At 52.4% G+C, this 27,760-nt stretch overlaps 1 protein-coding gene across 1 annotated transcript; it reads right to left on the bottom strand.

The window, feature by feature from the left end:
* Positions 1-1,431: 1,431 nt before the first annotated feature.
* Positions 1,432-26,631, bottom strand: shroom4 (shroom family member 4). The gene is given in 13 exon segments (XM_029840241.1): positions 1,432-2,503; positions 2,585-2,727; positions 2,828-2,998; positions 3,064-3,165; positions 3,258-3,384; positions 3,457-4,044; positions 4,112-4,906; positions 5,386-5,447; positions 5,580-6,066; positions 6,068-8,305; positions 9,975-10,178; positions 17,681-17,832; positions 26,310-26,631. Coding segments are annotated over 13 exon segments (5,355 nt in total). The 5' UTR covers positions 26,433-26,631; the 3' UTR covers positions 1,432-2,340.
* Between the last annotated feature and the right edge of the window lie 1,129 nt (positions 26,632-27,760).

Consider the following 27,760-nt stretch of genomic DNA (forward strand, 5'->3'; position numbering starts at 1 on the left):
CGGTTTAAAAAATATAGGCATATGATTTAATAACTTTACTCGAAAATAAACTTACTTTATGATGTTTGTACCCCTTAGAGTACGTCTTACATCTTCAGGTTTTTATCATATTACAAAGCATTGACGTGTCATTGTCACTAAGGTGTCGAGGGTAATCGGAACTGTTGTTTTATTTTGAAAGGAACACTCCTCGTTTCCGTTTTTACCCCGTTAACACAGCTGCCTTGACGTGGTCACATGCCAGGAAAACTGGTCGAATCCAGAACTTTGGCTTCATCGTCCGAGCGAGCGGCCAAGTTGGACTATTCTGTCATCACCCTTTATACCTTTAACCCCAGAGATTTTCAATCTTTTGGGATTTAATTTTTAATTGTTTATTTCAGGTCAAGATACACCACATGAGTCAGCCTCTTAAATTGTATTTCTTTGAAATAAAAAATATATAAAAATCATTTTTTTGTTAAGAAGAAATAAACCACGATATTGAATATTAAGGAGAGGAAGTATCACATTATCACCCCGAAACAACGACTCGATATCAGTTTAAATATACGAATATTTATATATTTGCAACACAAACTCGATCATACCTGTAAAACCAGAACGGGACATATACAAAGGCGCCATCTAGTGGCCATTTTTTGAAACTGCATTCTGTTGTGCAATGAAATAAACTGGTAATTTTGACTCCGCGGCGTTTATCTGACAAAATCAGGCGCCATTTTATTTTTAGATCATGACCAGGGCAGTGAACTATCTCCTCTCCTCTCCTCCCTCTCTACCCACCCCCCCCCCCCCCCCCCCCCCCATCAGCAGGGGGGTCCCCCTACATGAGCCTGGTCCTGCTCAAGGTTTCTTCCTGTTAAAAGGGAGTTTTTCCTTGCCACTGTTGCTTGTCTGGGGTCAGGCCCTGGGATTCTGGAAAGCGCCTTGAAACAATTTTGATTGTATGAGACGCTGTATAAATAAAGATTGATTTGATTTGATTTATCTCCGTTCTCTCTGCTCCGTTCCCAACTGCACCTCCCACGCTGTTGTGGTGTTGGTGGCCCCCGTTTCTCTCCACTTCCTGTTGCATGTGTATAAACTTTATTTAACATGGTTGTTGAACACATCAATAACAGCGTGACTCTATCCGTGTCCATCCGTCATCACCGGCATGCTTGACTTCTCAATCCTCCCCCTGGTTCCTGGGTCAGTTTGCTCTCCTTCACATTCATCTTCTCCTTTTTTCTCCTTCTTTCTTTCCCATCAGCTCTGATTCTTCAGATCTTAGACAGAAGAATGTACTCCCTCTTCAGGAACAGATTTAAGATGTTTTCTTTCTGTCGACCGAGCCAAACGGCACTGAAACGTTTAAAAAAGTTAACATTTTGAAATTCAAGGTGTTGACAGAACATCTGAGGACAAATGAGTCGAACCAGAACTGAAGAAAGAACATTTCTTTTTTATTAAACTGTTGAAGATGATTTTTTTTTTAAACCACACTGAAAGTTCGTTTCAAGAAGTTTCCCCGGAGATGCTGATAAAGTCACATCTTTCGTTCTGAGAGCGGATGATGGGCAGATGTAAACGTGTTTGGGAGAGAGGGGTCAAATAAGCAGGAATCAGGTTATTTATTTAGACGTTTTTCTTTTGGAGAAAACATTTGTTTCCTGTAAATTTTGATGAGATATATCTGCGCTAAACAGGAAGCTACGGCAAATTCAGAGAGAAGCTAGCTAACTTAGTCTTGAAGCTACTGTGAGGCCGTTAATTTACCTGTCGAAGTAACTTCCTGTAAACAAAATCATCGCAAACGCACGTCAAGTTAAGTCTGCTTTGAAACAAACAAACTTAAAAAACCTCCTTCAAATATACAGTAAACGTTAACTCGTTCTTCAACAACCAGTTTTTGGGGTTTTTTTTACAACCAGTTCCAGTCACAAATCCAAGAGCTTTATATACACATCATATACATCATAAAAACACGTGTCTTCTGTACACAACTGTTAACGTGGGACAGGATAACAGTAAAACGTGGCCGGAGTCTCAAACTCGGCGCCCTAAATCAGCCGTGCCTGTTACAGTATTATTCCCATAAGAATGCTAATGCAGGTGTCAGCCAGCAACGGGGGTGAACACAAAAGGAGACTAAAGCTAACTTCCCAAAGGCCGCGATATTGACGTTAGCGTCGCTGATGATGAAAAGACTCGTCCGATTCTCTGAACCAGGAGGCTCGCGAACAAAACAAAACGAAAAAGCAGCGTCTCGCGAGACATTCATCGAGGACATGTCTTTGGTGCTGAAGGTTAGCATAAGTGACGCTAATCCAGATTTACAGTACAAGTTCTCTTTCTTCAGTAAGTTCCGTATCCCATGGATATTCCCATACCTATCCCCAGCCCCAGCCCCAGCCCCAGACTCTCCCTCAGGCCCCTCAGCTGCTCCTCCCCCAGGCGGATCTTGTCCTCCAGCTGCCGCTGCTCCACCAACAGGGCGGCCTTCATCTTCACAAAGTGGCTGTAGCAGGAATCAAAAGAGCTTCATTGGCAAAATTCGGCACCTTTGTGAGGCTTTTAGACGTCAGCGACGGCCCCGTACCTGTAGTCTCGGTGCTGCTCCAGGGAGAGGCAGCGGGCCAGCACCCGGCTGACCGCCTGCTCTCTGCGGTCCACGTGCTCCTTCAGGTCCCGAGCCTCAGACAGCTGCCTCATGAGCTGACGCTTCTTCTCCAGCAGGGGGAGCTAGAGGGCAGAGGTCACAGTTGTTTTGTGCTGGGGCTGTTCAGTGCGCGCGTGTCCCCCCCCCCCCCCCCCCCCCCCCCCCCCCCACCTGACTCCTCACCCTCTCGTGGAGCTCCGTGTCCGGGTCCAGGGTGTCCAGCGTGGTCTCCACCCTCAGCAGCCTCCCGGACAGCGACAGCATCAGGCTCACCACCTTGTCCAGGTCGCCGATGAACATGCGGAACTTGTCCACCTCGTTGGGTTTGCACGCGGCCACCACCTTGCTCTCCACCTGGGGACGCGCACGGTGAGCCAAGTCGAGACAAAGGTGACGTGACACTCTGGTTGCGACCCCACCTCCTCGCCCAGCTGGGCGTTGGCCCGGATGTCGTCCTGCAGACCCCGCTGGGCCTCCCTCAGCACGCCCAGCTTCTTACGGAGACTCTCCATCAACTGTTTCTGCGCCACACGACAGACTTTTGTTGGTGGAAATACAAAAAAAACCCATCGTTTTCTGGTCTCGGTCGCGCCCGGCCCAGCAGTCCCAGTACCTTGTAGGTCAGCTCGTCGTCGTCCTTCTCCCTGTCGTCGGCGAAGTCCTTCAGCTGCGTCAGGAGCTGGGCCTTCGCCGCCGAAGTGCTGTAGTAGGAGGAGCAGCTGGAGCTGGCGCCGGAGCGCCTGTTGAGGGGGAGGGAGATGTTCAGGAGCTGAAAAACCACAGAAGAAGACGCGGTTCTGATCAGGCCGTACCTGTCCAAGCTGTCCGTGTTGTGCTCCGCCCCCCTCCAGCTCTCCGTGCCCGACTCCCCCTCGCTGCTCTGGGGGAACAGCTCCTCCAGGCTCAGCCTCTCCCCGCCCTCCGGCTCCTCCAGGCTCCGCCTCTCCCCGCCCTCCGGCTCCTCCCCCAGCGGGGTCCCCTCGGCGTTCGCTAAGGTGTCGATGTCCGTCTCCAGGACCGTGACCGGCAACGCGAAGCAGGGCAGCTCGCTGGTGATGGGCTCGCCCTCCGCCGGGGGCCCGTCGTCCTCTGGGAAGTCGTCGATGTCCGTTTCCACGGGGATGTCCAGGTCCGCGTCCAGGCTGTGCGCCGGGCTGGGGCTCAGGGTCGTCTCCGATTCCGTCCCCGGTTCCGGCAGCTTTGGGTGCTCGACGCTCTGGAAGCCGCCGAGCTGCTGCTGCTGAAGAGCAAAGTAGGACTCGACGGGTCCGTTCTCTGTGGGCGGTGACCGTGGGGGCTCGCTATGAACTCTGGGAGATGGAGGCCTCTCCCGTTCGGCTCCTGGTCTCACGGCGGGCTGCTTCCTGTGGACATTGTCCTGATGAGGGCTTGTGTGGTAACTGCAGACAAACAGATTTTATTAGCACTTTTTCACACTTTTATTTATCCAAATGCTCCCTCGCTCACCTGCTCACGTCCTCCGGAATAGGCTCCGCCCTTTCCTGTGGCTCCTCGCGCCTACTTGTCGCCCCCTCCACTGGGGGCGGAGCCACTGGTTTGAAGGCCCTCCTGGAGAACATCGGACTGGGTGGAGAGACTCCGAAGTGCACTTCTTGAACCAGCGGCTGGTTCGGACTTAACGGAATATGGGAAAGGGGGCGGTCCTGCATGGCTGGCTGGGTCTGATTGGACGAGTGGATGGGCGAGGGGTCCTGAGCATGGCGGCAGCTGCAGGTGCAGCGCGGGCAACCCTGGGACACCTCCGGCCTCTCCGGGGGGAGGCTGTGGGACCTCTGTCTGGACGCTTCAGGCAGGGGGAGGTATGAAGAGGAGTGAGGGATGGAGTGAGGAGCAGCGGAAGAGAAGGGAAAGAGGGCGTGGTGAGACGCCCTCCTGCGGTGGAACTGCTCCCACTTTGGTGGGGGTGGCCTCGGAGGAGGCGGCGTCTTCTTCCTGCCGGGAGGAGCGCCGCTGCCGACCTCTCCCGCCCCGACGCCGCCGGCTCCTTCCTCCACCTCGCTCAGCGTCGAGGCGCCGACGGACGGGGACCAGCGGTGGCTGCCGTCGAAGCGGAGGTCGTTTTCGGACATGGCCCGCCCCCGGAGCGAGAGGGCGGCCGGCGGAGGAGCAAAAGCGTGTCCGTTTCGGTCGGCGTTGTAGCCGTCGTGTTGCCTGGGTCCCCACTGGGCCTGCGGCAGGTGCTGGGGGTGCTGATGAGCGCCCTCTACAGGCGCGGGCTCCCGTCTCCATCCCGGGTCGTCCCTGACGTGCGGAAAAATGGAACAACTTTGATTTTTTTTTTTTCATACCCAGGCGGGAAAATGATCAAAAAAGCAAACATTAGCCAGAGCAACTCGAACATCTAAAAGTAGTTGCAGCAAATCCATCTTTATTTATAGAACGATGGCAAATCTTCAGATGGAGGGTGGGCGTGGCCAAGAGATTTGAAATTTACCTTGATAAGCGAAAGTGGCTAAATGGCTCTAAATGCTTCCTTTGTGCATTCCAGGCTCAGCCAACCCCCCCCCCCCAACACAAACGTGCCCTCGATGCCCCCACACAGAACACATACAGGTCACATGATCGCGGGACACACTTAATCACAGGTTTGCCCCATTGTTGCCCCCCCACCACGTCTCCAGAAGACAGAAAGGAAATCGTTGGCCGTTTTGTTTCAGTTGGTCTATTTTGCTAAAAGACAGATTGTTTGTGTGCGTCTGCGCGTGTTTGTTCTGTCTCACCTCTCGGTCAGGCTGTACTTCCTGTTCAGCCTGCTCATTTCCTGTTGCCGGGTGGGATACGTCTGGAGAAGACATTTGAAGTTGTTAACAGCGCCGATGGAATGAAGGAAGGTTTCGATATGATGCTACGTGTTAGCGGGCGGAGGTTAATGAGGGTGGGGAAGTCTAGATCCGCCCGAGGGCGGCGGCCTCACCTCTGTGGCCGTGCGACTCTGCCGGCTCTCTGGGGGCTGAAGGGGGGCGTTGACAGGATGAAAGGCAGACCGCGCCGCCTGGTTCTGGGTTTGGTCGCGATAGAACGCCTGGGGATGATGCTGGAGGGGGTGCGACGCGTCCCGGTTCGGGAACGTTCCCGCTGTGATTCCAGGATCCCCGTAAAAGTCCTGACCCGCGCCGAGCCTCGCGCCTTCATCCCCCCAATCCTTCCTCCCCCTCTGCAGCTCCTTCTCCCTTTGGCTCCTGGCACGTTCCGCCTCTCTGGCCCTCTCCGTCTCCCTTCCCCGCTCCAACTCCAGCTCCCGCTCCCTTTCCTCCTCCCATCGCCTCAACTTCTCCTCCCGCTCCCTTTCCTCCTCCCATCGCCTCAACTTCTCCTCCCGCTCCCTTTCCAGCTGCATCCCCCTCAGCCTCGCCCTCTCCTTCTCCGCTTCCACCTCCTGCCTCTCCCTCTCTCTCAACCTCTCTTCACGTTCCCTCAAGTGTTCCCTTTCTCCCCCCCCCCTGCCGATCCCTGCCAGTACTCACAGATGGGGGGCTTTCTTGTTGAACCCCCCCCTGAAAAGAGTATCTCCTCTGGGCAGGCTGCTGCTGGCCAGGGTCTCCGGACTGGACCTCCGGTTGGCCTTGGGGTCTCCTCTGCCTGTGACTGGCAGACACACTCTTACACGTCTCCTCAAAAAATTTCATCCGGTCAGCGAATGGAAGGAGGTCCGTCTCTTCCATCCTGGAGCAGGAAGAGGAGCGGCCATACGACGAGGAGGTGAAGGCACAAACCCCGTGCCGCGACCCCGTCACCCCCTGGACCTTACTGAGCCCACACCGTCGCTCCGGTTCGGGTTCTGGCTGTAGTTTGTGCTCGGGGGTCCAGCGCCACCTTCGAGCTTTGCCGGCTGGAGCCGGTTCCTCCACCACTCTGATTCCGACACCGAAGCTCGGCACGCCTGGGTCCAGGATCTGAACAGATCTGGACCGGCCGGAGGTTTCAGGGTGCGTCGCCGTCTGAGGCTGGTTCGATTGGACCGGGATGCTGGAGTTCTCCGTGGGGGCAGCAGGTGGAGTCGGCACGACTTTAGCGTTCCAAACCTTAACAGCCTGCGCTCCAGGATCAGGGTCAGGATCTGCCTCCTCCTCATTGAGTTCTGGACCTTCTTCCTCCTGGACAGTCTCCCCACTACAAAGCAGCCCTCCGGGACCACAACTCCTCTGAAGCTGGGCCTTTTTCCTCTGGATCTCATTGCGGAGGTTGGTGGCGAACCTCTCGCTCCGGCGCCGGTTGCGGAAATGGCTTCTGGAGGACCTCCTAACATTTGCCTGTCCTTCCTCCTTTCTAAATTGACTCTTTTCTCTCTCTGCTGCTTTCTGCTCCTCCAGTAAAGTGTCCATGCTAGCGGCAGAGCTAAGAGGCTCAAAGTCCCTCTCTGCTATTGGTTCCGATCTCCCCGGGGCCGCCATGTCAACAGCGTCCCCCGGGACACTCACGGAGCGACCCCAAGGGTGCTGATGTTCCACGGGAGGGTGGCAGCCACCATTTATGCTCAGTCCTCCCACCTTTTCGCTAGAAATATCCTCATCCCCCTCCAAAAAAACGGATCCCGGAGTCGAGCTGCGGCTGCCTTCCCATTTGTTTGCATGAAGGTGACTGTGAGAAGCTCCCCGATGGTCGGCGCCGGTGGGTTGCGCCGCACGGCCACAGCCGTCGTTGGCATCATCCTGGCCGCGCGGTTCCGGCGACGACCCATCACTAGCGAACTGCAGCAGCTGGAGCTGCGTGGCGAGGAGCTTCTCGGGCGCACTGTGCCGGTGCAGACCCACAGACGCTCTGTTGGTCTTGGCCCGCCTGATATTGAGCTGCGGCCCTTGAGCTTCTAACGAAGGTTCTGGGGACAACGATCCGGAGCAGGAGGAGCGGAGGTGGGCTGCGGATGCAGTCTCTCGGTCGGGAAAGTGATCTAAGGGGGTTTGGGAGCGGCGGTCTTTGTCAAACCCGCTGTTCGTCAGAGAGTTCGAGGCATCCCGAGTTCTGTCCTTGTCTCCCGGGCCAGAGAACCCGTTGTGGATTCCAGCATTCAGAGGGGGGTTGTTTCCATCGTCGTACGAGGGGACGCTGGGAATTTCAACAGGAGCGGAGACGCAGCGTTTGTCCGCAACATTGGGGCGACTCCGGGTCGCCCTGAAACTGTCCTTCCTGGCTGGAGGCTGAGGTGCCTTCTTCCTTCCCTCCGCACCGCTCTCGCCGTTTCTCAGGAGCTCAAAGTCTCCTCCCTTCAGCTCGTTGTCATAGCAACAGGAAGAGGGCCTCTCCTTCACCTCGACGGGCCTCGGCCTCGGCCTGGTCAGTGACCTGGACTTCTGCATGAGAAGCTGGGTCCCTTCCACAGAGGAGCCCCCCAGAGTCGGGGCACCCGAGTACCCATGAGGAGACGGCCCCAGGCTTTGGAGGAGGTTGTCCATGGAGCAGCCGTCCTCCGTCCTGAGCGGCACCATGGCGTAGTCGGACGTGTTGGAGCTGGCGGAAAAGGAGCTGTAGGCGGAGTCTCTCTTGTTGTTGAAGGCCGCGGGGTCCATGGGCGAGTTGCAGGAGTCGGAATATGGCTGCGTGGTCGGCGTGGGCGTGTCCAAGCTCTCCATGGAGCCCAGGGAGCTGCTGCGGTCAGTGGAGGAATACGGTCTGGACAGCTGCCCCCACTGCAGGGAGAAGTCACTGAAGACAGAAGGGAGAAGAACCCGTTACTGGAAACGCTTCGCTTCGTTCTGCTACCTCCAATTTTCATGTATTCTCCCCCAGAACCAGTTTATTGAGCGACCATCGAACTGCTGAGCAGTACAGCTGCGCGGGCTGTTTTCTATCAGGACTAAGCCGAAGATCCACAGCAGCCCGGTGTGTTTTTCAGAAGCCTCGGAGGAAGCCTCCTAAAGTGGAAAAGGGATTTCCTCTTCATCCACTCCCACTGCCCCAGTCCAAAGCCCTTAGTCATACTTTGATTCAGCCCTTCCTATTCCATTCCTTTATTCCTGTCCTGTCCTGTCCCACCGCCTTTGCATCAATGTTCACAGGTCAGTGTTCACTATTAGCCCGTGATCAGTGTCGTTAGCATCTTTTTTGAGACAAGCACATGGACAAAAAGGGCCTCTGAGAAACGCTGTTAAAATGTAATTAATATGTAGCGATTAATCTTCATGGGAAAATGTCCTCTGAAGGAGGTATAAGACTGACCCCGGAGACGGCGAGAGGAAGTGAGGAAATGAGGGGCCTGAACAGGAAATGACACAAACCTCGGCCCGATCATATGGAAAGTTGACGCACATAAACCGGCCCGCACGCATAATGTTTGGGATGAGGAAAGTGTGTTGTGTGAATGCAGATAAACTCGGAAGTGTCCTTTAAACACGCTTTGTCTGGATAGCCCCCCCCACGCATACACACACACACACACACACACACACACACACACACACACGCCAGCTGTCCCTCCCTTGTCACACAATTACAGTTTATTGAATGTCTTCCCTTCTTTGTCCACATGTTCTAGAAGTCACATGCCATTGTCCAGAGTTATGCAGGGAGCTGCCTCCTCATCAGATGGTGTGTGTGTGTGTGTGTGTGTGTGTGTGTGTGTGTGTGTGTGTGTGTGTGTGTGTGTGTGTCCATATCAGGCAAGAGAGGCTGTGGGAATAACACACACACAGAAAATGTGGCTCTACCCACTTGTGACTCTTATAGCCCAGTATAGTGCATTATATCACTGATTATTATCAGCAGAACCATCTTGGAGCGCTACCAGAACCCAACCTGGGCCTATTTTTGTGGTTGGTCATTATGAGAACTTAGCCAGCTTCCTCTTTCCTGTTAAAGGATTACAGTTTAGCCAGATGAGGTCATGCTGCGCTCCAAAGACTGTTCTGATGGTTTCGGGTCTTTTGGTCAGATTCTTCTGGAGCCATATAAAAATATTCAGGTGAAACAAAGAGGGGGGGCCAAACAATAGATCCGTGGTCACCGGTGTGGGCGGGCTTAACTGGACCAAGCAGAATCTCAGACAGCAACCAGAGACGGGCTCAAACAGCAGCTCTTTGTTGGTAATCTCGGTATGTTTCAAGTAAAAAATAGAGCGGTAGCTTCCTGCGTGGGCAGTGTTGACACTGGGACGCGCTGACGTCACCTCTTTCCTGGCGGCGGCTGTGGGTTTTTTTAGGGGAACGAGTCACGGCGACCAAAATCCCCATGACGTGAGGTCACAGACTCGCCGGGATGACGAACCCAAAGTGTGACTCGAACGCAGCACGGCCGGAGCCTTTGTCATTTTGAAGCAACTTTACCGGCTAATAAAAGCGGAAAAATCAATAAAAAATTGGGGATTTTGGAGTCTCACCTATTGTCAGTCGTGTGCCAGGGTAGGGTGTACGGTCCGGGGTGGAGCTGCATGGCAGACAGAGGGGGAGGAGGGGGGAGAGGTGGGGAGTCGGCCGGGGGGAGGCAGGGCGGCGGAGATGGAGGAGGGGGCGGGGGCGGCAGAGGCGGCTCCGATAGCTTTGCCGGATGCCAAGAGTGGGGCCTGATGACGGGGACGCTACGCCTGTGGAGGTGAGGGGGGAGAGAGAGTTAGGTGAGGAAAATATTGATGATGCAAACAGTGGGACATCACGAGCGTTACAGGTTCACCCTTTAGCCTCGTTCACCTGCACCTCCACTTGGTGTGTGAGACTGAACACCGGCCTACACCCTGGATTTGAGGGGACCAGCATTGGAAAGGTGCTGGAATCTTCCCATAATATAAATGTGCGACCTAAGTTAAAGCCCCCACCCCCCTCAGAACCCACCATTATTACCACACGGTTGGGAAAACAATTACTGGGGGGGGGGGATGTAAAGAACATGAACAATGGAAGGAGATGAGATCTCAACTAGGATGTGTCAGAGCTTCATTGAACTTGTCTCAGCGGATTTAAGCCTGACTTGAACTTAGCTAACGTGATGTAACCTGGACTCTTATGACCCTCTGTGACCTTTACGGGGGGGGGGGGGGGCTCCAACCCCCACAGGCGTGTAAAACAACACGATTCTGGGTTTTTAAGGAAAACATTTGGAGATACAATTTGGAGTGAGGAATGCGGCTGCAGGAGCATTTTTCACAGTGTTTATGATAAAGTGGGAGCAGGAGAAGCCAAGTCCAAAATAAACACTTGTGTTTCCTGGTTCTCGCTCCCTCGTTCCGATCGGCGAGCTCTCCTGGCCACGTTCCGTGCCTTTACGCCTGCGTATGAGTACGTGCGGGAACCCTGCCAAAATACGTCTTTTTATCCAACGACCGACGAGACTGTGAGATCGAGACCAAAAAAACAACACTTAAATAAAAAATGTGCCATTTGGCAACCGAAAAAATGGAACACGCAAATTGTTGTGTTCCTAATCCGTGCAGGGGAGGACGGAGGCGTTCTTCCAAACCGCCTGCTAAATAATTGCTGTTTTTCCGAAACGTTCCGTGTCTGAGGGGGTCAACAATAACAGTTCCCGCAAGTTTGTTGTTTTTTTTTGGGGGGGGGGGGGTTCTAAATAGTTTTTTTCTTGGTCACCAAAAATGGGGAACTGGTGAGGCTGGCGACCGGCAACTTCCGCGTGCTACATGCTAACCCCGACCTTTTAGTGGTTGGCTAACGTCTTCACCTGTGCAGAACATCCAAGAATTCCCAGAATTCCCAGTCACTGTACGATATGAAGGATGCTTTGGAAGCGCCACTCATTGTCCTTATCTCAAGGTCACCCGTCCTCAGTGTGCCTCAGCCTTCCACATTCTTCGGTCTCAATAAAAAAAAAAAACCCATAATTGAGTCCAAAAGTTGACTGTTTATATTTGAGTCATAACGAAATTCTTATTTTCGGTTTTTGACTCTGTAACTTCGTTTGCTGGCCTTTTCGGGAAATCACATGATTCGACTTTATTGGCAAATTCGACGACAAGGAAGCGGACAACCGGGATCCAAATCCAAAATGCACGACGTCTTCTCGGATCCTTCTGCAACGGGGGAGGTGGTGGACCGCTGGGGGAGATGAGTCCTGCATCTCTGGGCTCTGAATGAGCCTTTTATCTACGGATCCTCTGGAATGTCCCTCTTTGTGGTCAGAAAGAGCAACAGCTGACTGGCGGCGCAAAGGTCAACGCGCATAATCGGAGTCGCACACATGGACTCGATACAGTTGAGGACGGATCCCAGACAGACGCACGAATCTGGAATCTCTGCCAGCTCGAGGGAGGGAGGATGGAAGGACCGGGAAAGAGTGAGGAACGTGCCGGCAAACACCCGCTCCCGAAGTGTGGGAAGAGCGAGCAGCCCTCTGAAGGGATGCCGGCGTTCCGAACCTACCTGAAACCTCCGCTGCCTTTTCCAAGCGCTCCTCTTCGGACGGGACCTCAGGAAGCGTCCCCTCGACTCCGCCGAGGACCGGCGAGAGCGAACATCTGCGGCTCGGTGGGAAACGTCCGGGAGCTGAAGTCCGTCTGAAGGAGCGAAGCGGCTGGCGGGGGGAAAACCGACGGACGTTCCTCATATCCCATCTCCCTCCATTTCCTCTCTTCCTCCCTCGCTCCGCTCGCTGGCAGACAAAACATCACTACTTGTCCCTCCACCGCGCTCTCCCTCTCCTCCTCTCTCTCCCTCGCTCTCCTTCATGTCTTCCCTGCCTCTCTCGGCCCCCGCCTGGACAGGATATGCGAGCCGGTGAGAGAGGAAGTATTGCGGACGGCAGATAAACGTGTGGACGGTGGCTAAAATAATACCCAGAGTTCCAAACTGTTATTGTTTGATGTTGGGGAGGCATAAGAGAGGTACTTCCTCCGTGTTTGTGTGTGTGTGTGTGTGTGTGTGTGTGTGTGTGTGTTGGCATGGAATAAGTATTTAAAGAGCGAAGCACAGAGCGCTGGACAGACGAGGGGCCTTTTACAGAGAAAGAGATGAGAAAAACAAAATGCGGTGAAAGATGAGGAAAGTGGGGGGAAAAGGAGCCCTGGGGCAGAATACAGGAGCAATAACGGAGAGCAGAGCCGCCGGATGAGGAGCAAGCAGGGAAAAAACAATCTTAATGGCAGCGGAATAAGCTGCATGTGAAAGACGGCGGCCTGATATTGGTTTTTATTATTGCATTATTGCATAAATAAATACAGCAACGGGCCAAGTTGACGTGGGAAAATCAAAGTAAAGTGGCCCCCGCCAACTTTATGTGATTCAAACAGCCAATTTATTGCAAGGGGGAAAAAACATGGGGGGGGGGTGTCTTGTTAGTGGTTAAAATCAGCACTTTTCAGCTGCAGTGCAAACGGGAGACTCAGACAAGGGACGCGGCCGGCGTTAGCGGTGCTGAAGCTCCACCAAGCTGCCCACAGCAGACGCTTAATAAAACACGGCCCTTAGAGGGCTTCAAAGGATTTCCTGAAGAATTATATCTGCACCAGTGTGTGTGTGTGCGTGTGTGTGCGTGTCAGAGTAAGATACATGCATGTGAGCAGATTCCTAACATTCCCTGTCTTGGGTGAAGGGTTAACTATGCTGGGAAGCCTAAACAAGCTCACCTCCTCCCTTCTGGCCCCTTTGTGTTCGCTTGTAATCAGGCCTGATTTGTTTGCTTTATGGGTCTGAGGCCTTCACCCTGTGTGTGTGTGTGTGTGTGTTTGTGTGTGTGCGCGTGTGTGTGTGTGTGTGGGGGGGGGGGGGGGGTCCTGTTATTTATGTACCCTGAGGAAGCATCACATTAACACTAACTTCAAAAAGCCACTGAAGATATTATGGATGGATGGATGAGTGGATGGATGTATGGATGGATGAGTGGATGGATGTATGGATGGATGGATGGATGAGTGGATGGATGGATGGATGGATGGATGAGTGGATGGATGGATGAGTGGATGGATGGATGAGTCGATGGATGGATGAGTGGATGGATGAGTGGATGGATGGATGGATGGATGAGTGGATGGATGGATGAGTGGATGAATGAGTGGATGGATGGATGGATGAGTGGATGGATGGATGGGTGGGTGGATGGATGGGTGGGTGGATGGATGGATGGGTGGATGGATGGATGGGTGGGTGGATGGAAGGAAGGATAGGTGGATGGATGGATGGAAGGAAGGATGGATGGAAGGATGGATGGATGGATGGATGATGGATGGATGGACCTTGTAAATGAAGACATTGTTATTCTAACAAACCTAACGGACTTAATAAAACCCCAGGGGGTCCATGGGAACTAGTTTGAAGGGAACATCCTGTCTGTTGACGTCCCTGATAAAGTATGATAAGTGTGTGTGTGTGTGTGTGTGTGTGTGTGTGTGTGTGTGTGTGTGAGTCAGGACAGTGTCAGGTATCTCTGGGTCTGGGTTTAATGGGCCGGTTAATAAAAACCAGGCCCGGGGACACAGATAAACCTGAGCGGACCACACGCGGGGACCAGCGATGCACCCACGCGGCTCCGGCGGCCGCTGCTCCACCCTGAGTGGGGGCGTTCCGAGTAAAGGCCTCAGCAGTCGGAATCCTTGGCCATCGTGGGGAGGGAACGCCGGAACAGGCAGGAACACCGTTCCTAAACATGCACCGTGACAATTCAACGCGTCGCGCCGACACCTGTCGCTACACAGGCTAACAACTTTAGCATCCTCTGACATTTCCTTTCCAGATGTAACAGGAAGTGAATCATCACGACGCTGGCGGGACACCGACGATAAAAGCACGACCCCCTGGTGAGACTGGGGGAACGTAGCGGTTAAACAGCAGGAGCTAGCGGAAACCATATGTAGCTCGATGCTATTAGAGGCACTGCAGGTACTGGAAGGGGAAGGGTTCTCTCTGCTCCACCGGCTGCTCTGGAGGGCCTTCTGGGGCTGCGTCTTTTCATCCTGTCGATGTTTCATTTCAGTACCCGCAGACGGGTGTGTGTGTGTGCTCGTGGGAGGGGGGGGCGGTTGTCTCGAGGAATGGCAGGAATGTCCATTGTTCAGCTTGGGAAGGAGTTATGGGGGGCAGACCATTGTGTTCCAAGGTCCGTGGCACCGCATACCCTCAGTCTCACCCGGGTCTCCAGAGACTCTGGGGACCAAAACGCTGAACAACAGGCACTCTGTGTGTGTGTGTGTGTGTGTGTGTGTGCGTGTGTGTGTGTGTGCGTGTGTGTGCAAGGCCACAACACACGATGACAGATCACATCAGTGTGCGGACAGAGAATATTTGCAGCATGTTGGGATGTGAGAAACAAAATCCCGCTGTGGTTTTATGGATTACTTTATAGATCCCGACGTTCGCCGCTTGTATTCCGGAGCAAATCCCAACAGTCAGAGAGGGGAATACGCCCTGGAGACTTCGTTCTGGTTTACATGGAATCCCTCCACAGTGGGGCTAGCAGAGGACATCAAAGATGCTAACGTAGCGTTTTTAGCTTCTGGTTAAATAAATGTTTAGTTAATGTGCAGCGGAGATTAAAAAGGATCCGTGGTGTTCAAACACCGCGCCAGCGTCGCTTGTGATTACACTTTGACTGACTCCGCTCCCGCTCCCGCGTTGCCATGCGACCTTTTTGGATACCTTGTAATCCCACAGGTTTTCTTTTCCAAGATGCTACTGCTGGGATTATTTTTAGCCGGTAGAAAGAAAAGATTGAAGGGAGAAGGGATCGGTTTAAGTGGCACGGGTGCTGGGAGAGACCAAAATTAAACACCTCCTTCTGTGGGGTGTAATTTGAATTCAGTCCTCTCCCAGAGAGGGTCTGACAGCGTTGGGAATTCTACAGGCCTCAACAACGAGAGGCCTGAAAGAGTTTCACTTGAAAGGCCTGCATTTTTCCAAAAAGGCCTTATGGAAGGCAGGTTTTTTTGGTTTTTTTCGACAACCACAGCAGCTGTCTGGAATACTACTGGAATTTTACCAACAGGATGGCTCCTAAACATGGATTCTTCCTTAAGGAGCATCTGGATGTCGATTCTTTGGTTTTCTTCTGCATCCGAGAGGCAGAATTTGGCTGCAGCTCTCTCCAAAGACCAAAAATACACGATAAATATGGACGCAACACAGGAAAAAGAAGAAAAAACGATATTTTACAGTCCCTCTACAGTTCATGTATATAAGATCCTCCCAAAGTCCTGCTCAGGTGCCCCCTGCTGGCAGGTTGCATGAAAAAGCCGAGACCAGTTAGGGGGGGGGTCAAACTGTACTTCAGAACGGTCACGGAATCAGCTTCTATTGTTTTGTAGCACAATAGAAGGAAATAACTGTGTTGAATCTTTAATTACACCGATTGTTTTAATTGCCTAACTCCAGGCGGGAGCTAACCAGGCTAACCAGGCTAATTAAGCGATAAATATTAAACCAGCAGCTCCCCATAAACTGTTTAGTCTTTGTCAGCTTCTCTTCACACAGACTTCGTTTTCACCAACTGGTGGCGCCCAACTTGGACAGGAAGTAATGTTGTTGCCGTGGTGCCGGGGACGGGGGGACGGGGGGACGGGGGGGGGGAGGAAATGATGCCAAAGTTAAGGAATGTACTCACGCCCCGTCTACGGGAGACAGAAAGCTGACAAACAGCGCGGTTTGGATCCGACTAAAAGGTCGGGGAAAACAGGAAGTACTTTGTGCGAAACATTTCCAGGTTAAGTAAAAAAAAACAAAAAACCATCCTCAACATTCTTTGCCTGCCAGGAATACGCTGGGAAAAATCCTCGGTTGGTTAAAAACAATCAGGTCCAGTGTGTCTTCTTCTACCTTTTATACCCTGTTTCTCACTGGCAGACCGGCCTCTGCTGCCACCTTGTGGACGGAAGTAAAGCTTTCTTTAAAAATCGTATCACCGCCCTCACGCCAATTAACAAACAATTAATTATCTTTGTTGAAAGACTGCATATTTTAAAACAGTGACGTCGGAACAGAGGACGCTCTCACGCTGGTTTATGGTGCTGCAGCTCCGTTTTACCATCACTCGGTTTGTTAAACGGACTATAAAACATCACTTTCCTCCCAAAGTGGCTTCGCAGTAAATTCTATTGGTTTGCAAGATTTTGCCTCTTCTTTCGGTGCAGGAGGATGACGGAGCCGAGGTAAAGTACAGCTACGGGCTAACGCCTGATACGACCGTCGGCGTTCTGTCGCCGTATCCGTCAAGCCGAGGCGGAGAAATGCCGGAAGCTGTTTTGAAAACATCCTAAAGCTCCATCTCGAGGGGCTGCGGGGTGTCCGCTTAGCGCCCGCCGCCATGTGTTGACAGCTGCTACGTGGCGCTAATTAAAAAGAAAAGAGATTTCTGTGTCTGCGGCGCGCACGCTCGGCAGTTTCTCACACCTCGTAGGAAAGTTCCGAGCCAGAAAACGGAGCCTCAAATTCATCCCCGCGCCAACACAGGCCTTCTGTTATTAAAAGAGGTGGTAACGACTCTCTGGCTTTGCACCGAGCGCCTCTTTTCCACAGTTAAAACAGGACGAGCCAAATGTGTGGGCGTGGAGCCAGAAGTGTTCCTGGTGTAGCTCCCGCAGCGGCCCGACTGGCCCGGGTTCCGGGCTTGGACGCGGGCCAAAACCCCGAAGCCGACGATGGTAATTACTGTCAGCAGCCTGTCAATCAAAGTAAGTTTACCACGTGCGTGTGGCGGCCGTGAGCGCAGCTCTCGCCAGGATATAAAATAATGAGGCACAGCCGGAGCGACGCCCACTCCGCTCCTGTAAAATTAACGCGATAAATCACGTTTTCCAAGAGGGCCGGCTCGCATTGTGACACAGAACTATTGTTCGCCACTAACAGTCGGAGCTCTTTAATCTGGTTTCCAGGCGCTAATGCTAATTTCAGCCCCCCCCCCTTCTTATCTCAGTTTTCTTTTTGATACCCTGGAGGTCAAAGGTCATTTCCTGCGCAACATTCCCCACGGCTGAAGCCGCGACGTGCGAAAAGACACCCCGTGCGACCTTCCTTCCCGGTCCCACCGGCTGCGGCGCGGGGGGGCGTTTTTAAACGGGAAAACAGACGCTCGGACTGTTTGAAGTGGCGGAGAGTCTTCCTATAGCGGCGTGTGCGCGGGTGTTTATGTTTGGCATTGTTGTCAAGTGTTTACCTCCTGACCGTGAGCTTCAGGATCCTGTATGACCCCTTGATGAGGATCAGGGCTTCCTGCCTGCTGCCGTAGAGGGTGGATCCGTTTATGTTGATGAGCTCGTCGCCCACCTTTAGCTTCTCGCACACGGCCGCCTTCCCGCCGTCCTCAATCTGTGGAGGGGGGGGGAAACACGGAATATCCAAAATGGTAAAACCGGTTTCATTTATTGCCTCTCGACTAAAAATACATCACTTCCTGTGTGACGCCACAAATGCTGTCCTCAGATGAACCGCTGGAAAGTACTGTGTAATAAGCACTGTGCTACTGTTATTAAACCTCCAAAAGTCTGTCTTCTGTTCAACAGAGTCATGGGGGGGGGGGGGGGGTGTCACGGGGAGAGGCAGCACGGCCTGGTCACTAGTGCATCACAGGACACACACACACACACACACACACACACATAAGAGCTGGAATCAAACTTGGAACCTGAAATCCGACCTGAGCTGGAACAGTTTACCTTCATTTAGGCCTAATTCGCTTTTCAGAGGCTGTTTATTGCTGCCAGCTATCACTTATGCTAGCATGATTGTGTTTATTGCTGTTAGCATGATAACACATGCAGGTGTTGGGTATCCCTACTCTTGTGAGGACACTTCCTGTGGTAATTAATTCCCTATACACAACACTAAGTTCAATGATTACACCCAGAATCTTACCATTAAATTAAACACACACACCCACACAAACAGACAAACACACACAGTGTTAGCATAATCTGTAATTTTCCCAGACATTACAGATGGGAAAAAACTGAAGGAAGAGGAGAAGAAAGGCCAGATGAAAAAGAGGAGGGGAATAAGAGGGTGAGGACAAAACATGAAAAGAAGAGCGGGTCAGGTGTGTGTTTGCAGGAAAACAAGGCAGGATGACAGTGAGGTGATGACAAGGAATTCATTTACAGCGCCGCTCAGTTAATCAATAAGGTGGTTCAGGCTCGACTCGGCTCTGTCTAATTCCTGGAATAATCGTCTCTTGTTACCACGTCTTTTACGTGGCAGGGGTCCGTTATTTAAAAGCAATTTAGTTCGGTTTCGCTCCAGTCTGACCTACATGCCTGCCTGTGTGTGTGTGTGTGTGTGTGTGTGTGTGTTTCATGCCGTTATGGGACGCCCAGACAGGGTGAGGTCCCTGGCATTAAGGAGGCAGAGAAGAAAGACCTCTCTGTGTTCTGGAACACACACACACACACACACACACACACACACGGGTCAAACGGGGATTTGATGGCTGGCTTGTTGACGCAGGAGTGTGCGGGTTCACGTGTGCGCGCTGTGGTGTTGCTCATTTAAGAAGGATGGAAAAAAAAAAAGGGGGGAATTCCCATGCTGGTCACAGGTCGTCATCGTGAGGTCACCTGACCCACACACACACACACACACACGTTGCACACTGGCTGCATCAAACAACAGCCTCTTTGTAAAGAAAAGTGAAATGATTGTCAGTAACGGCGTGGGTCCGGGGTAAAACGCTACACACGTGTCCCGGCCTGTTTTAACTGGCTCCGCTAACGACCGGGTGATCTCAGCTGCTCTCCAGGCGCAGACATACGTCATCTAGCGCTGGGAATCCTGCACGATCCGGCGGTAATCAGCGGGAAGCGGATGAACGCTTCCAGGACCGCGATGAACGGCCTCCCCCGAAGGACAAAGAGCTCCATGGACACCAGCGTCCCCCTCCTGGCATTTGCCCCTGAAGGTCAGCCGCTCCCCGCCACCGGAGCGGCCACACGGGCGCTTTCTGGAGCGCACAGGCGACTGGGCCCCGCAGGTGAACGGCAGCAGAGTGGAGCAGACTGGGTATGATGTGGTGGAGGGACCGGTGGGGGGTCAGGTGACCGTCCTGGCCGGACCTCTGCTTCGGAACACAGACATTAACTCAGTTATATGGATCTTTTTGGCTGCTTTGGGACACCCGTTGGTTCCGTTATCTCCGCTCAATCTGAGCTTCTGGAGTCGGTGTCGTCGGAATCCGGGGTCCCAGACGGTCCTTTAGGAAGGATCCCGGGATGAAAGAGCGAAGACTGACAAGCCGTTGTAACAACATTCCAAGAACTCCGAACCACAGCAGATCCTTCTGGCAGCTTGTCGGGCTTCTCCTGGACTTCATCTGGACCCTGGACCCCTCATCTGGGACCACTGATCTCTAACTGTTGCCTTTAGAGCCTCTTAAATAGCTTCTTTTCGACTCGTGCACACGTGCACACCCTCCACCAACCTCTGGCCTCCGACTGAGCCTTGTGAGCTTCACACCCACGCTCACACAAGGCTCTCTTTATCACGGCGGGAGGAGGGGGGGCGGCGGGAGGGGGGGAAAACGCTCCCACGCTCGCACCGGCGGCCAGATGAGCCGCCGTCGAGCTCCGCTGATCCCCGACGCCGCGGCCGAGCTCCGCTGTCCTTAAAAGGACTTTCTGGGACAATGGCGGCCCGAGAGAGGCTGCGGCTCGACTCCGGGGCGGGTGAAGACACGCTGCAGTCGCTCTTTTGTTTATTGTGTTCACCAACCGGCCGAATTTGAAAAGGTTCTGCGGCGGGGTCGCACGGATCCGCGCCAAGACGCGAGTCCACGCTTGTGGACGTCTCCCAGGTCAAGAGCGCGGCCTCGTTTTGACCATCCTGAAGCCATCCTCACGCCGCGTCCTGGTGCTACATCCAGCTGACCACGTTACCTCTTTTTCTCCCTTATGCGACCCCCCTCGGTGCTTGGTTAGTTGGTCAACTCTTAACCTAAAGGGGACCCCGATAGGACCAGGAGACGGCGCTGCGTCCTGAACTCACTTGGGCGCGTGCTGAACGGGTCCAAACTGGGGTCTGAGACTTGCAAATATTTATAAATCATAAAACGGGGAACAATATGGCGCTTTAGACACAGCTCTGTCCACTTTCTCATGTCAAATTCCTTTACTTACAGTATATACAAGCGTACACGTGTAAACAGTCCGGCGGTTTCTCCTGTTTGTTTTTAATCCAGCAATTATCTAAAACGCCGCCGCTCTCTGGTGGGTCCCCCTCACTCGTATATTTTGATTAGCCACCCTCCCAGGATCAGACTAAATATTTGAAATTCTAATTAAAATGTCCCCCCATTAGGTCTGTGCCTGGAGGGCTGCCATGAAATGTAGCCACTTGGTTTTTGTCTTGGATGGAGCCGCTAACATGCTAGCAGCAACAGGTCAGGAACCACAGAACAGAACAGATCTTTTATTAACTAAAGCAGGAAGCAGGATTAAAACCAAAGAAAAGGCGAACAAGATAAATCAAAGTGAAGCCACCCCTGAGCGGCCCAGAGTTTGATTGACAGGTGATCTTTGGGAAATCCGCCGCAGAATCCAAAGCGCTCCACACCAAAGCTCATCTTACTTGTTTAAGCTCCAGTAATACCATTAAAATCATCCTTAACTCAGTGAAAACCAGCTGGCCACATCAAAGCCTTGCTACCCACAATCCCCGGCAGCGCCGCTCCAGCCCCCTCCATTCACTTTAACGGGAAAACTGTCAAAGCTTCACCCTCAGCCATCAGCCAGATCGATACCTCATAAAAAGGTACTCCAACTCCCATAATCCCCCACCCCCAACACACAAAACACAACCAGGAAATTATACTTTAACTAAGGGATCTTTAAAACAAGCAGGAAGGCAAAAGATTTGTAAAATTTACGCATGAATGTCGGCAACACGGACTTAGCTACTGTTAAAAGATTAGCAAAATAAAGAGCTCACAAGCCGCATTAGCCCCGAGTAAGGTCGCAGTTGTGGTTTGAAAATCACTGGTCCTATACTTCAAAATAAGACGTTAAGGAGGAAGTGGAAAAATTAGCATTGTGCTAATCCGGGACCGAAACTTCCTGAATTTTAAAGTACAGGACAGAATGTGTAATTGATTTCAGGGTGAAGAAATTCCTTTGCAGTGTGTGAGAGCTGTCTTTTATGCTGTGTCACACACACACACACACACACACACACACACACACACACACACACAGTTGGATGTGTCTTGTCGGGTATGGAAGCCATTAGATCCGGTGAGCAGCACGGACAATAGCAAAGGTTAAAATGTCAGGGGCCTGGTGGGACCTGAGATGGACTGGATTGATTCATCAATGTCACGGGTGTGCATGTGCCTGTGTGTGTGTGTGTGTGTGCACCACCTCAAACACAAATGCACACACATTAACTCCCAAATGAGCACTAAATGACCTCGCCCTCCTGACCAAACTACCCGGACTTCTCTCTGGTGCGGCTTTACGGCTAATTTGTGCGTTTAAGTGCGTCAGAAAGAGCAAGTTGTGTTCTTTCTTCTTTCAGTCCCGGTAAAGGTCCGTTTGTCGCGTCCTACAATCAGAAAGTGTTAACTGGCAGTAGGTCAGCTGAGGTTCGCCGCCAAGCTCTTCTTTCCGGTTCGAGTTTCCGCTCCAATTTAGCCCAAATTTTGGGAAAAGGCAACACAATTTAACCCGTTTCCCTCCACTGGTTGTTGCCGGGGGAACCACCCTTCCACTCACACAATCTGGAAACTCAAAAGCCTGCAAAAGAGCATCTGCGGGGCCGAAATATGCAGGAGACAGACGGCAGATGTGCGGACATCTGAAACCGCTCGCCCTTCCCTGTTCTCCGCCTCCTCCTCTATCTTTTGATCTATTCTCTCCATCCATCCGTCCATCGCCCGTCGATCTGCCCACGGCAAGAAAACGCCACCCCACCCTTCAGGTTTCTGTGATGTCACACCTTCTCGCCGGCCTCTTATTTTGAGCTAACGCACATCCTGTCTGGGGCTCAACTCTTCATTCGCCTTTTAATCCTCCTTCATCCATGTCTTCCTCATATTCCAACCACATCCTGGTGCACTTTTCCCACCATCATCTGTTATTATGACGCTAAACATACACCCTGACTCTTTTTAAAAGACTTATCTTTGCCTAAAAATGCCCTTAATCAGCTCAATCATGTCAAATCTAGGCGCGCGCAACACACATTACGATCCCCTTCTCTCAACATCCCCACACTAAGGTTCCCCCTCCTCAAAAAAAAACGCGTCACATGCCTGAAAGTGGCTACTTTTAAAATCACATCATGCTTTGGAAACCTTTAACGCTTTGGCATTAAAAGGAGCAGCTGCGCTGTGGTCAGCGAAGGTATTTAATATAAAACAGACCCACTTCGCGGCCTTTCTTTGGGTTTCTGCAGCAACTGATGCAAAATGAGGTGGATGAAACGGCAGCCGGTGCTGCTAAAGAGGTCGGTCCAGCTTAGCTGCTTCAGCCGTTAACCTAAAAAACACACACCATGTTTTCTAATGCTAACAGGCAACGTTTCAGGGAACCGTCCTCACGCTTGACGTTCGTTAGAGGCTGTTTTGCTCCGTTAGCGGTTAGTTAGTTAGTTAGCTAGCGGTTAGTTGTAATAGATGTGCTCAGAGAAAAAGAAGTAAAAGTGTTTGTGGGAAAACCTGGTCAGGAAATCAGCCGAACATGACACCCAGCAGGGGGTCCGGAGAGTGCTCGCTGTCACATCAAGATGCAATTTGGGTGTAATCTGAGGAAAGAAAATATCAAGGTTTGTGCGTGTGTGTGTGTGTGTGTGTGTGTGTGTGTGTAGCCTTAGAGAGAGACTAGACGGAACATAACTGTACAGCTAAAGGCTCCACAGATCCCAGATAGGAATGTTACATTCCAACCACACCTCTCTCACACACACACACACACAATAATGAAAACTATTAATTAAAAAGCAGAAATATATCGGTCATCTTGCGGTTCTGCCCAGATTTATAGTTTCTGTCCTGTTCGGCGCTGGCGACACACCGACGGTGACGTGTTGAACACGAACACACGCTCGTCGGGCTCATCGGTGTGCTGCTTTTTTGGAGCAGGACATGTGTTTTTGCTTAGCAAAGACAGTCAGCAAATCAAGTCAGGGCAAAGGACACACACACACACACACACACACACACGCACACACACACACACACACACACACACACACACACACACACACACACAGCAGACAATAGCATCACTATCTGATGGCATTCCCATCAACCCCCCGCAGAGCTGAATGCTACTGGTGGCTCCCTTTACTGGAATCCAGGGGGTAACACACACAGGAGCACGCACGTGCGCACGCACGCGCGCACGCACCCGGGCGCATTCCTTCGACCACGTGTCAAAACACTCTCTTTTTTGGGGATTTCTGTTACTGTCAGCATCAGGAACAATGCGGCGGATTACGGACCGGCTCCATCCCCGCTGCCCGCTCCGGACGGAATTCCAGGCTGCGCTGTGCCGCTCTGCTGGAATGCTCCGCGCAAGAAATACGGCCCCTGCTCCGACACATAAAAGGAGAAAAGCGCAGCTGGAAGAGGGGAATATATAATGCATAACATCACAGGACGGGCCAACAGCGTCTCCGGGAGCCGTGTCCGGTCTGAGTCGGCCTACTGGGAAAACCGTCCAGTTCCGCCGGTTCACACCAGGAACTGGGATCCATCCAGGCAACAATGAGTGTTATTTGAAAGGGAATGAGCCGTCCTGAGGCCGCTGCACAGGCGACAGACGGAACAGTGCACCCACGTGCACGCGCGGCCACGCTTCTCCTGCCAGCCTTGAGTTTCCACCGAAGCGTGCCGACTTTAAACCTTGACCGGTTGCCTCAAACATTCCCAACGGGCGGATGAACGGCCTAAATTGGCCAAGCTAAGACCCTCAAACTCACCAAGTGAGCTCCAGGTGTGGCCCGTGCCCACAGCCTTCCCTGCACACCCCACGCTGGTCACTTGCTACGCTCCCGGTGGAATGTTGACCAAATGGTTTGGATCCCTCTGCTGTCTCTCAACCCCCCCCCCCCCCCCCCCCCCCTCCAGGCAGCGACAGGCCACGGACACAGAAAATAAAGCCGCAGCACATTTTTTCATGCACTTTTGTCTCTTTTTTGTTGTTGTTCAGTCTCTAACTAAAGAACAGAGCCCGGATTACTGCCCTTTGTGCGTTCCCGCCACCGGCGAGGTTTGGGCTTGAGGCTGAAAATGCAGGAGGAGGTTTCCTGCAAATCACAAGTTCTCAAGGACTGTTTAGTCTGAGAGTCGCAACTCAAACGGCCTTTTGTGCTACGAAACGGACCGGTTCAAGAGTCAGCTGACGTTAGCGTGCTAAACGTCTAAAAACGAACGATGTTTGGTCGGGTTAGGATGATCCCGACCTTGGCCACGGCAAAGCTTTGGGGTGAGAGAAGCCACAGTTTTCAGCTTTAGCAGTCAAGAATCAGCACACACACACACACACACACACACACACACACACAGACGCTCGTTCCTCCCTCTCGGAAGTGAGAGGATTGGGGCCAGCGTTCGGCCGCGGTCCGCACGGACACAGCAAACGTCTGTGTCGCACAGAGGCTGGTGGAAACTCGCCGCACACTCCCACCTTTCACACACTCTCAGGCTCTCCCTCCCCTCTTTCTCCCGTTTCCCCTTCAAGGACGTGACACTTAATCATTAAAGGTTTGAAGCGCGTTCCCCATCAGCTCCCTCCGCCCCCGGCTCCTGGGTTCCACCGCGCGGGACTGGCCACGGGACACAGAACAGCCAAGAGCGCAGGTTGGATTTTTATCTCCGCCGGCAGTCACTTTTTCCCAGGGGCCGCGTTACTGTGTCGGTGCTTTTCCACATGACTGAGCCAGTCTTTTCCATTCCTCCCAGTGCCGCCGCATTGAAGCCCGCCTCCAACAGTTACGACACCTCCGCGACCTCTCAACAGCCTGGCTCTGAGGGAAAGGGCTGCAAGCGCGGAGGTTGCATGTCAGACATCCTGCTTACAGGCTGATCATATACACAAAGACGCTCCGCCCCCCCCCCCACACACGCCCAGGGGAACACACCCCAGTAATTACATGCGGTAACTCCTTTCCAGGCACTCGCCTCCTGCAGCGCAGCAACCGGGAGAAGTCAGGAGGAAACCGGCGTGGCTGGTGCGCCTCATCCGCACATCTGGATCCAAACGTCGCCTGATGTTCCGGCAGAAACAGCTGATCCGTCATGGCGCCGCGGCCCGGAAAGCAGCCTTTTCAAGGTCTTCTGCTCTGAAGTGGCTTCGATCATCTGCCAACACTGGGAGAGTTTTACCGTCCAGGGAGTGAAGTGACAGGGGCTGGTGAGAGCCACATTTATCAGAGACCCCCCCCCCCCTCAGGGAAGCCTTTTCAGCGCCCTTGGGGGGGACCCTTTGACCTCCAAGTTTTGCAACCCAACCTCTGGATCACTTCATCCAAACGTCAACCGCGTACTTCTGCTTTCATATCCATTCGGAGCAAGTAACAAAAGGGGGGGGGGGGGGGGGGGGGGCAGTGTGCAGCCTGACCACCGCACCGAGGAGCACATGAGCTGGACAGCCTGCAGCAGCAACCACAGCCGCGCATCGCTGCAAGCCACAGCCACCCCGGGTGCCTTCAAAACTGCTCCAAAAGTACTCCAACACGATTTTAACCACATTCCTCCCGTATCGCTGCAACGGTGGGTGTCTTAAACCCACCTTCGAGCGGGCAGGGGTGCTTTATGAGCCAACTAAGGACGGCATTAGTGTCAACAGTTAGCTTACTTTGGTGATGATGAGCGGCTCGCCGTGCTCCAGACCTCCTTTCAGCGTGAACCCCCAAGGCGCGCCCCCACTCAACTGGACCTGAATGTGGTGGAAGGACACGAGTTGTTCGACCGTCTCCATTCTAGTTTCCTCCCCCTCCGGAGCGCGTCTTCGGAGCCCGCGTCTCTCCCTCGGTCCGTCTCTCTCAGCCTCGGTCTCGGTCTGCTAGCTAGCGGTGCCGGTAGCGCTCCTCCGGTTCCTCCATCACAGTGAAAACGGGGAATGGATGGAGGGATGAGTGGAAGGAAGGAGTGAGCGAGTGGGAGAGGGGGAGGGAAAGAAAGTTTGGATGGTGTCAAGCTAGGACTGATCCGAGCCAACGTGGAAGATGCAACTTCCGGTCAAGGTCGAACCCGCTGACGAACAAATCACATTTTATTTCATCCACAACTTTTATGTCAATTTCCATCTTCTCAAGACATTTCTGCTTTCACGTCTCTTCTAGTTCCCGCCGATACTATCACTAAAAGCACACATCTTCTTTTAATTTTTACATCAAAATTGATAACTTCCGGTTACCTCGGCTAGCTCAACACAACCACAAACTTTTGGGAAAACTTTGGGCCACACTGGGAGGCGGGTCCTCAGGCTATTCGAACAGTGGAATTTGATTGACAGTTCAATTCGCCAATAGGATGGAGATTCTTGATAATCCATCCAATCAGGTTGGACGAGGGGGAAGCGGCAGAAGTACCGACAACCGCTGTATTGTAATAACATCAGGCAGGCTGGCGGTGGTAACTACAGCGTAATAACAGTATCACAAGTGAAACACTGCCTGCTGTTCGATTTGAAACGTGATACCTGCCACTTTGTGACAGACCCCTGCGGAAAATATCATCAATTATGGCCACGTATTGTTGCACATATTTAATAAAAGTGCCGAATTACTACACAAAAAACCCAAATGCATATGATCACTCAGTTGCGATTTATGCCTGCTGAAACTATGTTGTGCATGATAGAGTATATGGTCCTCAAAACAATAAATAGTTTTAAAAGACTTGACTTAACCTGTTCCAAACTTCACCTTTGGATATAAAAACCTACTTTTCCTGCCTTTTATGGCAAATTTCTACAACTATTTTAATGCGCCTCCGCCTCGGTAATCTTTATTTATTTATTTTTGCAAAATTTCCCTCATAGTTTCAAGTTTTCCCACACTCTGGAATGACTGATTGCAGATAATCATTTTGTCTGTGTGTGTGTTTTGAGAGAAAGTGATGGAGGGAAAGTAGATATGAACATGCCCAGACATCTCTTTTCTCTCTGACCACAGGAGTTTGTGTTGGTCAGCTTGGATTCCCATTTTCAAGTCTTTTTTCTTTCCTTTTCCTCCCTTTTTCTGCTATGTTGCCATTGCAACACTGGGTCTGGTGGAGAATGCTTGCTTTTAAGCCAGATCAAGT

This window comes from Takifugu rubripes, chromosome 8, assembly GCF_901000725.2.
Source record: "Takifugu rubripes chromosome 8, fTakRub1.2, whole genome shotgun sequence".
In the NCBI taxonomy this organism is placed as follows: Eukaryota; Metazoa; Chordata; class Actinopteri; order Tetraodontiformes; family Tetraodontidae; genus Takifugu; species Takifugu rubripes.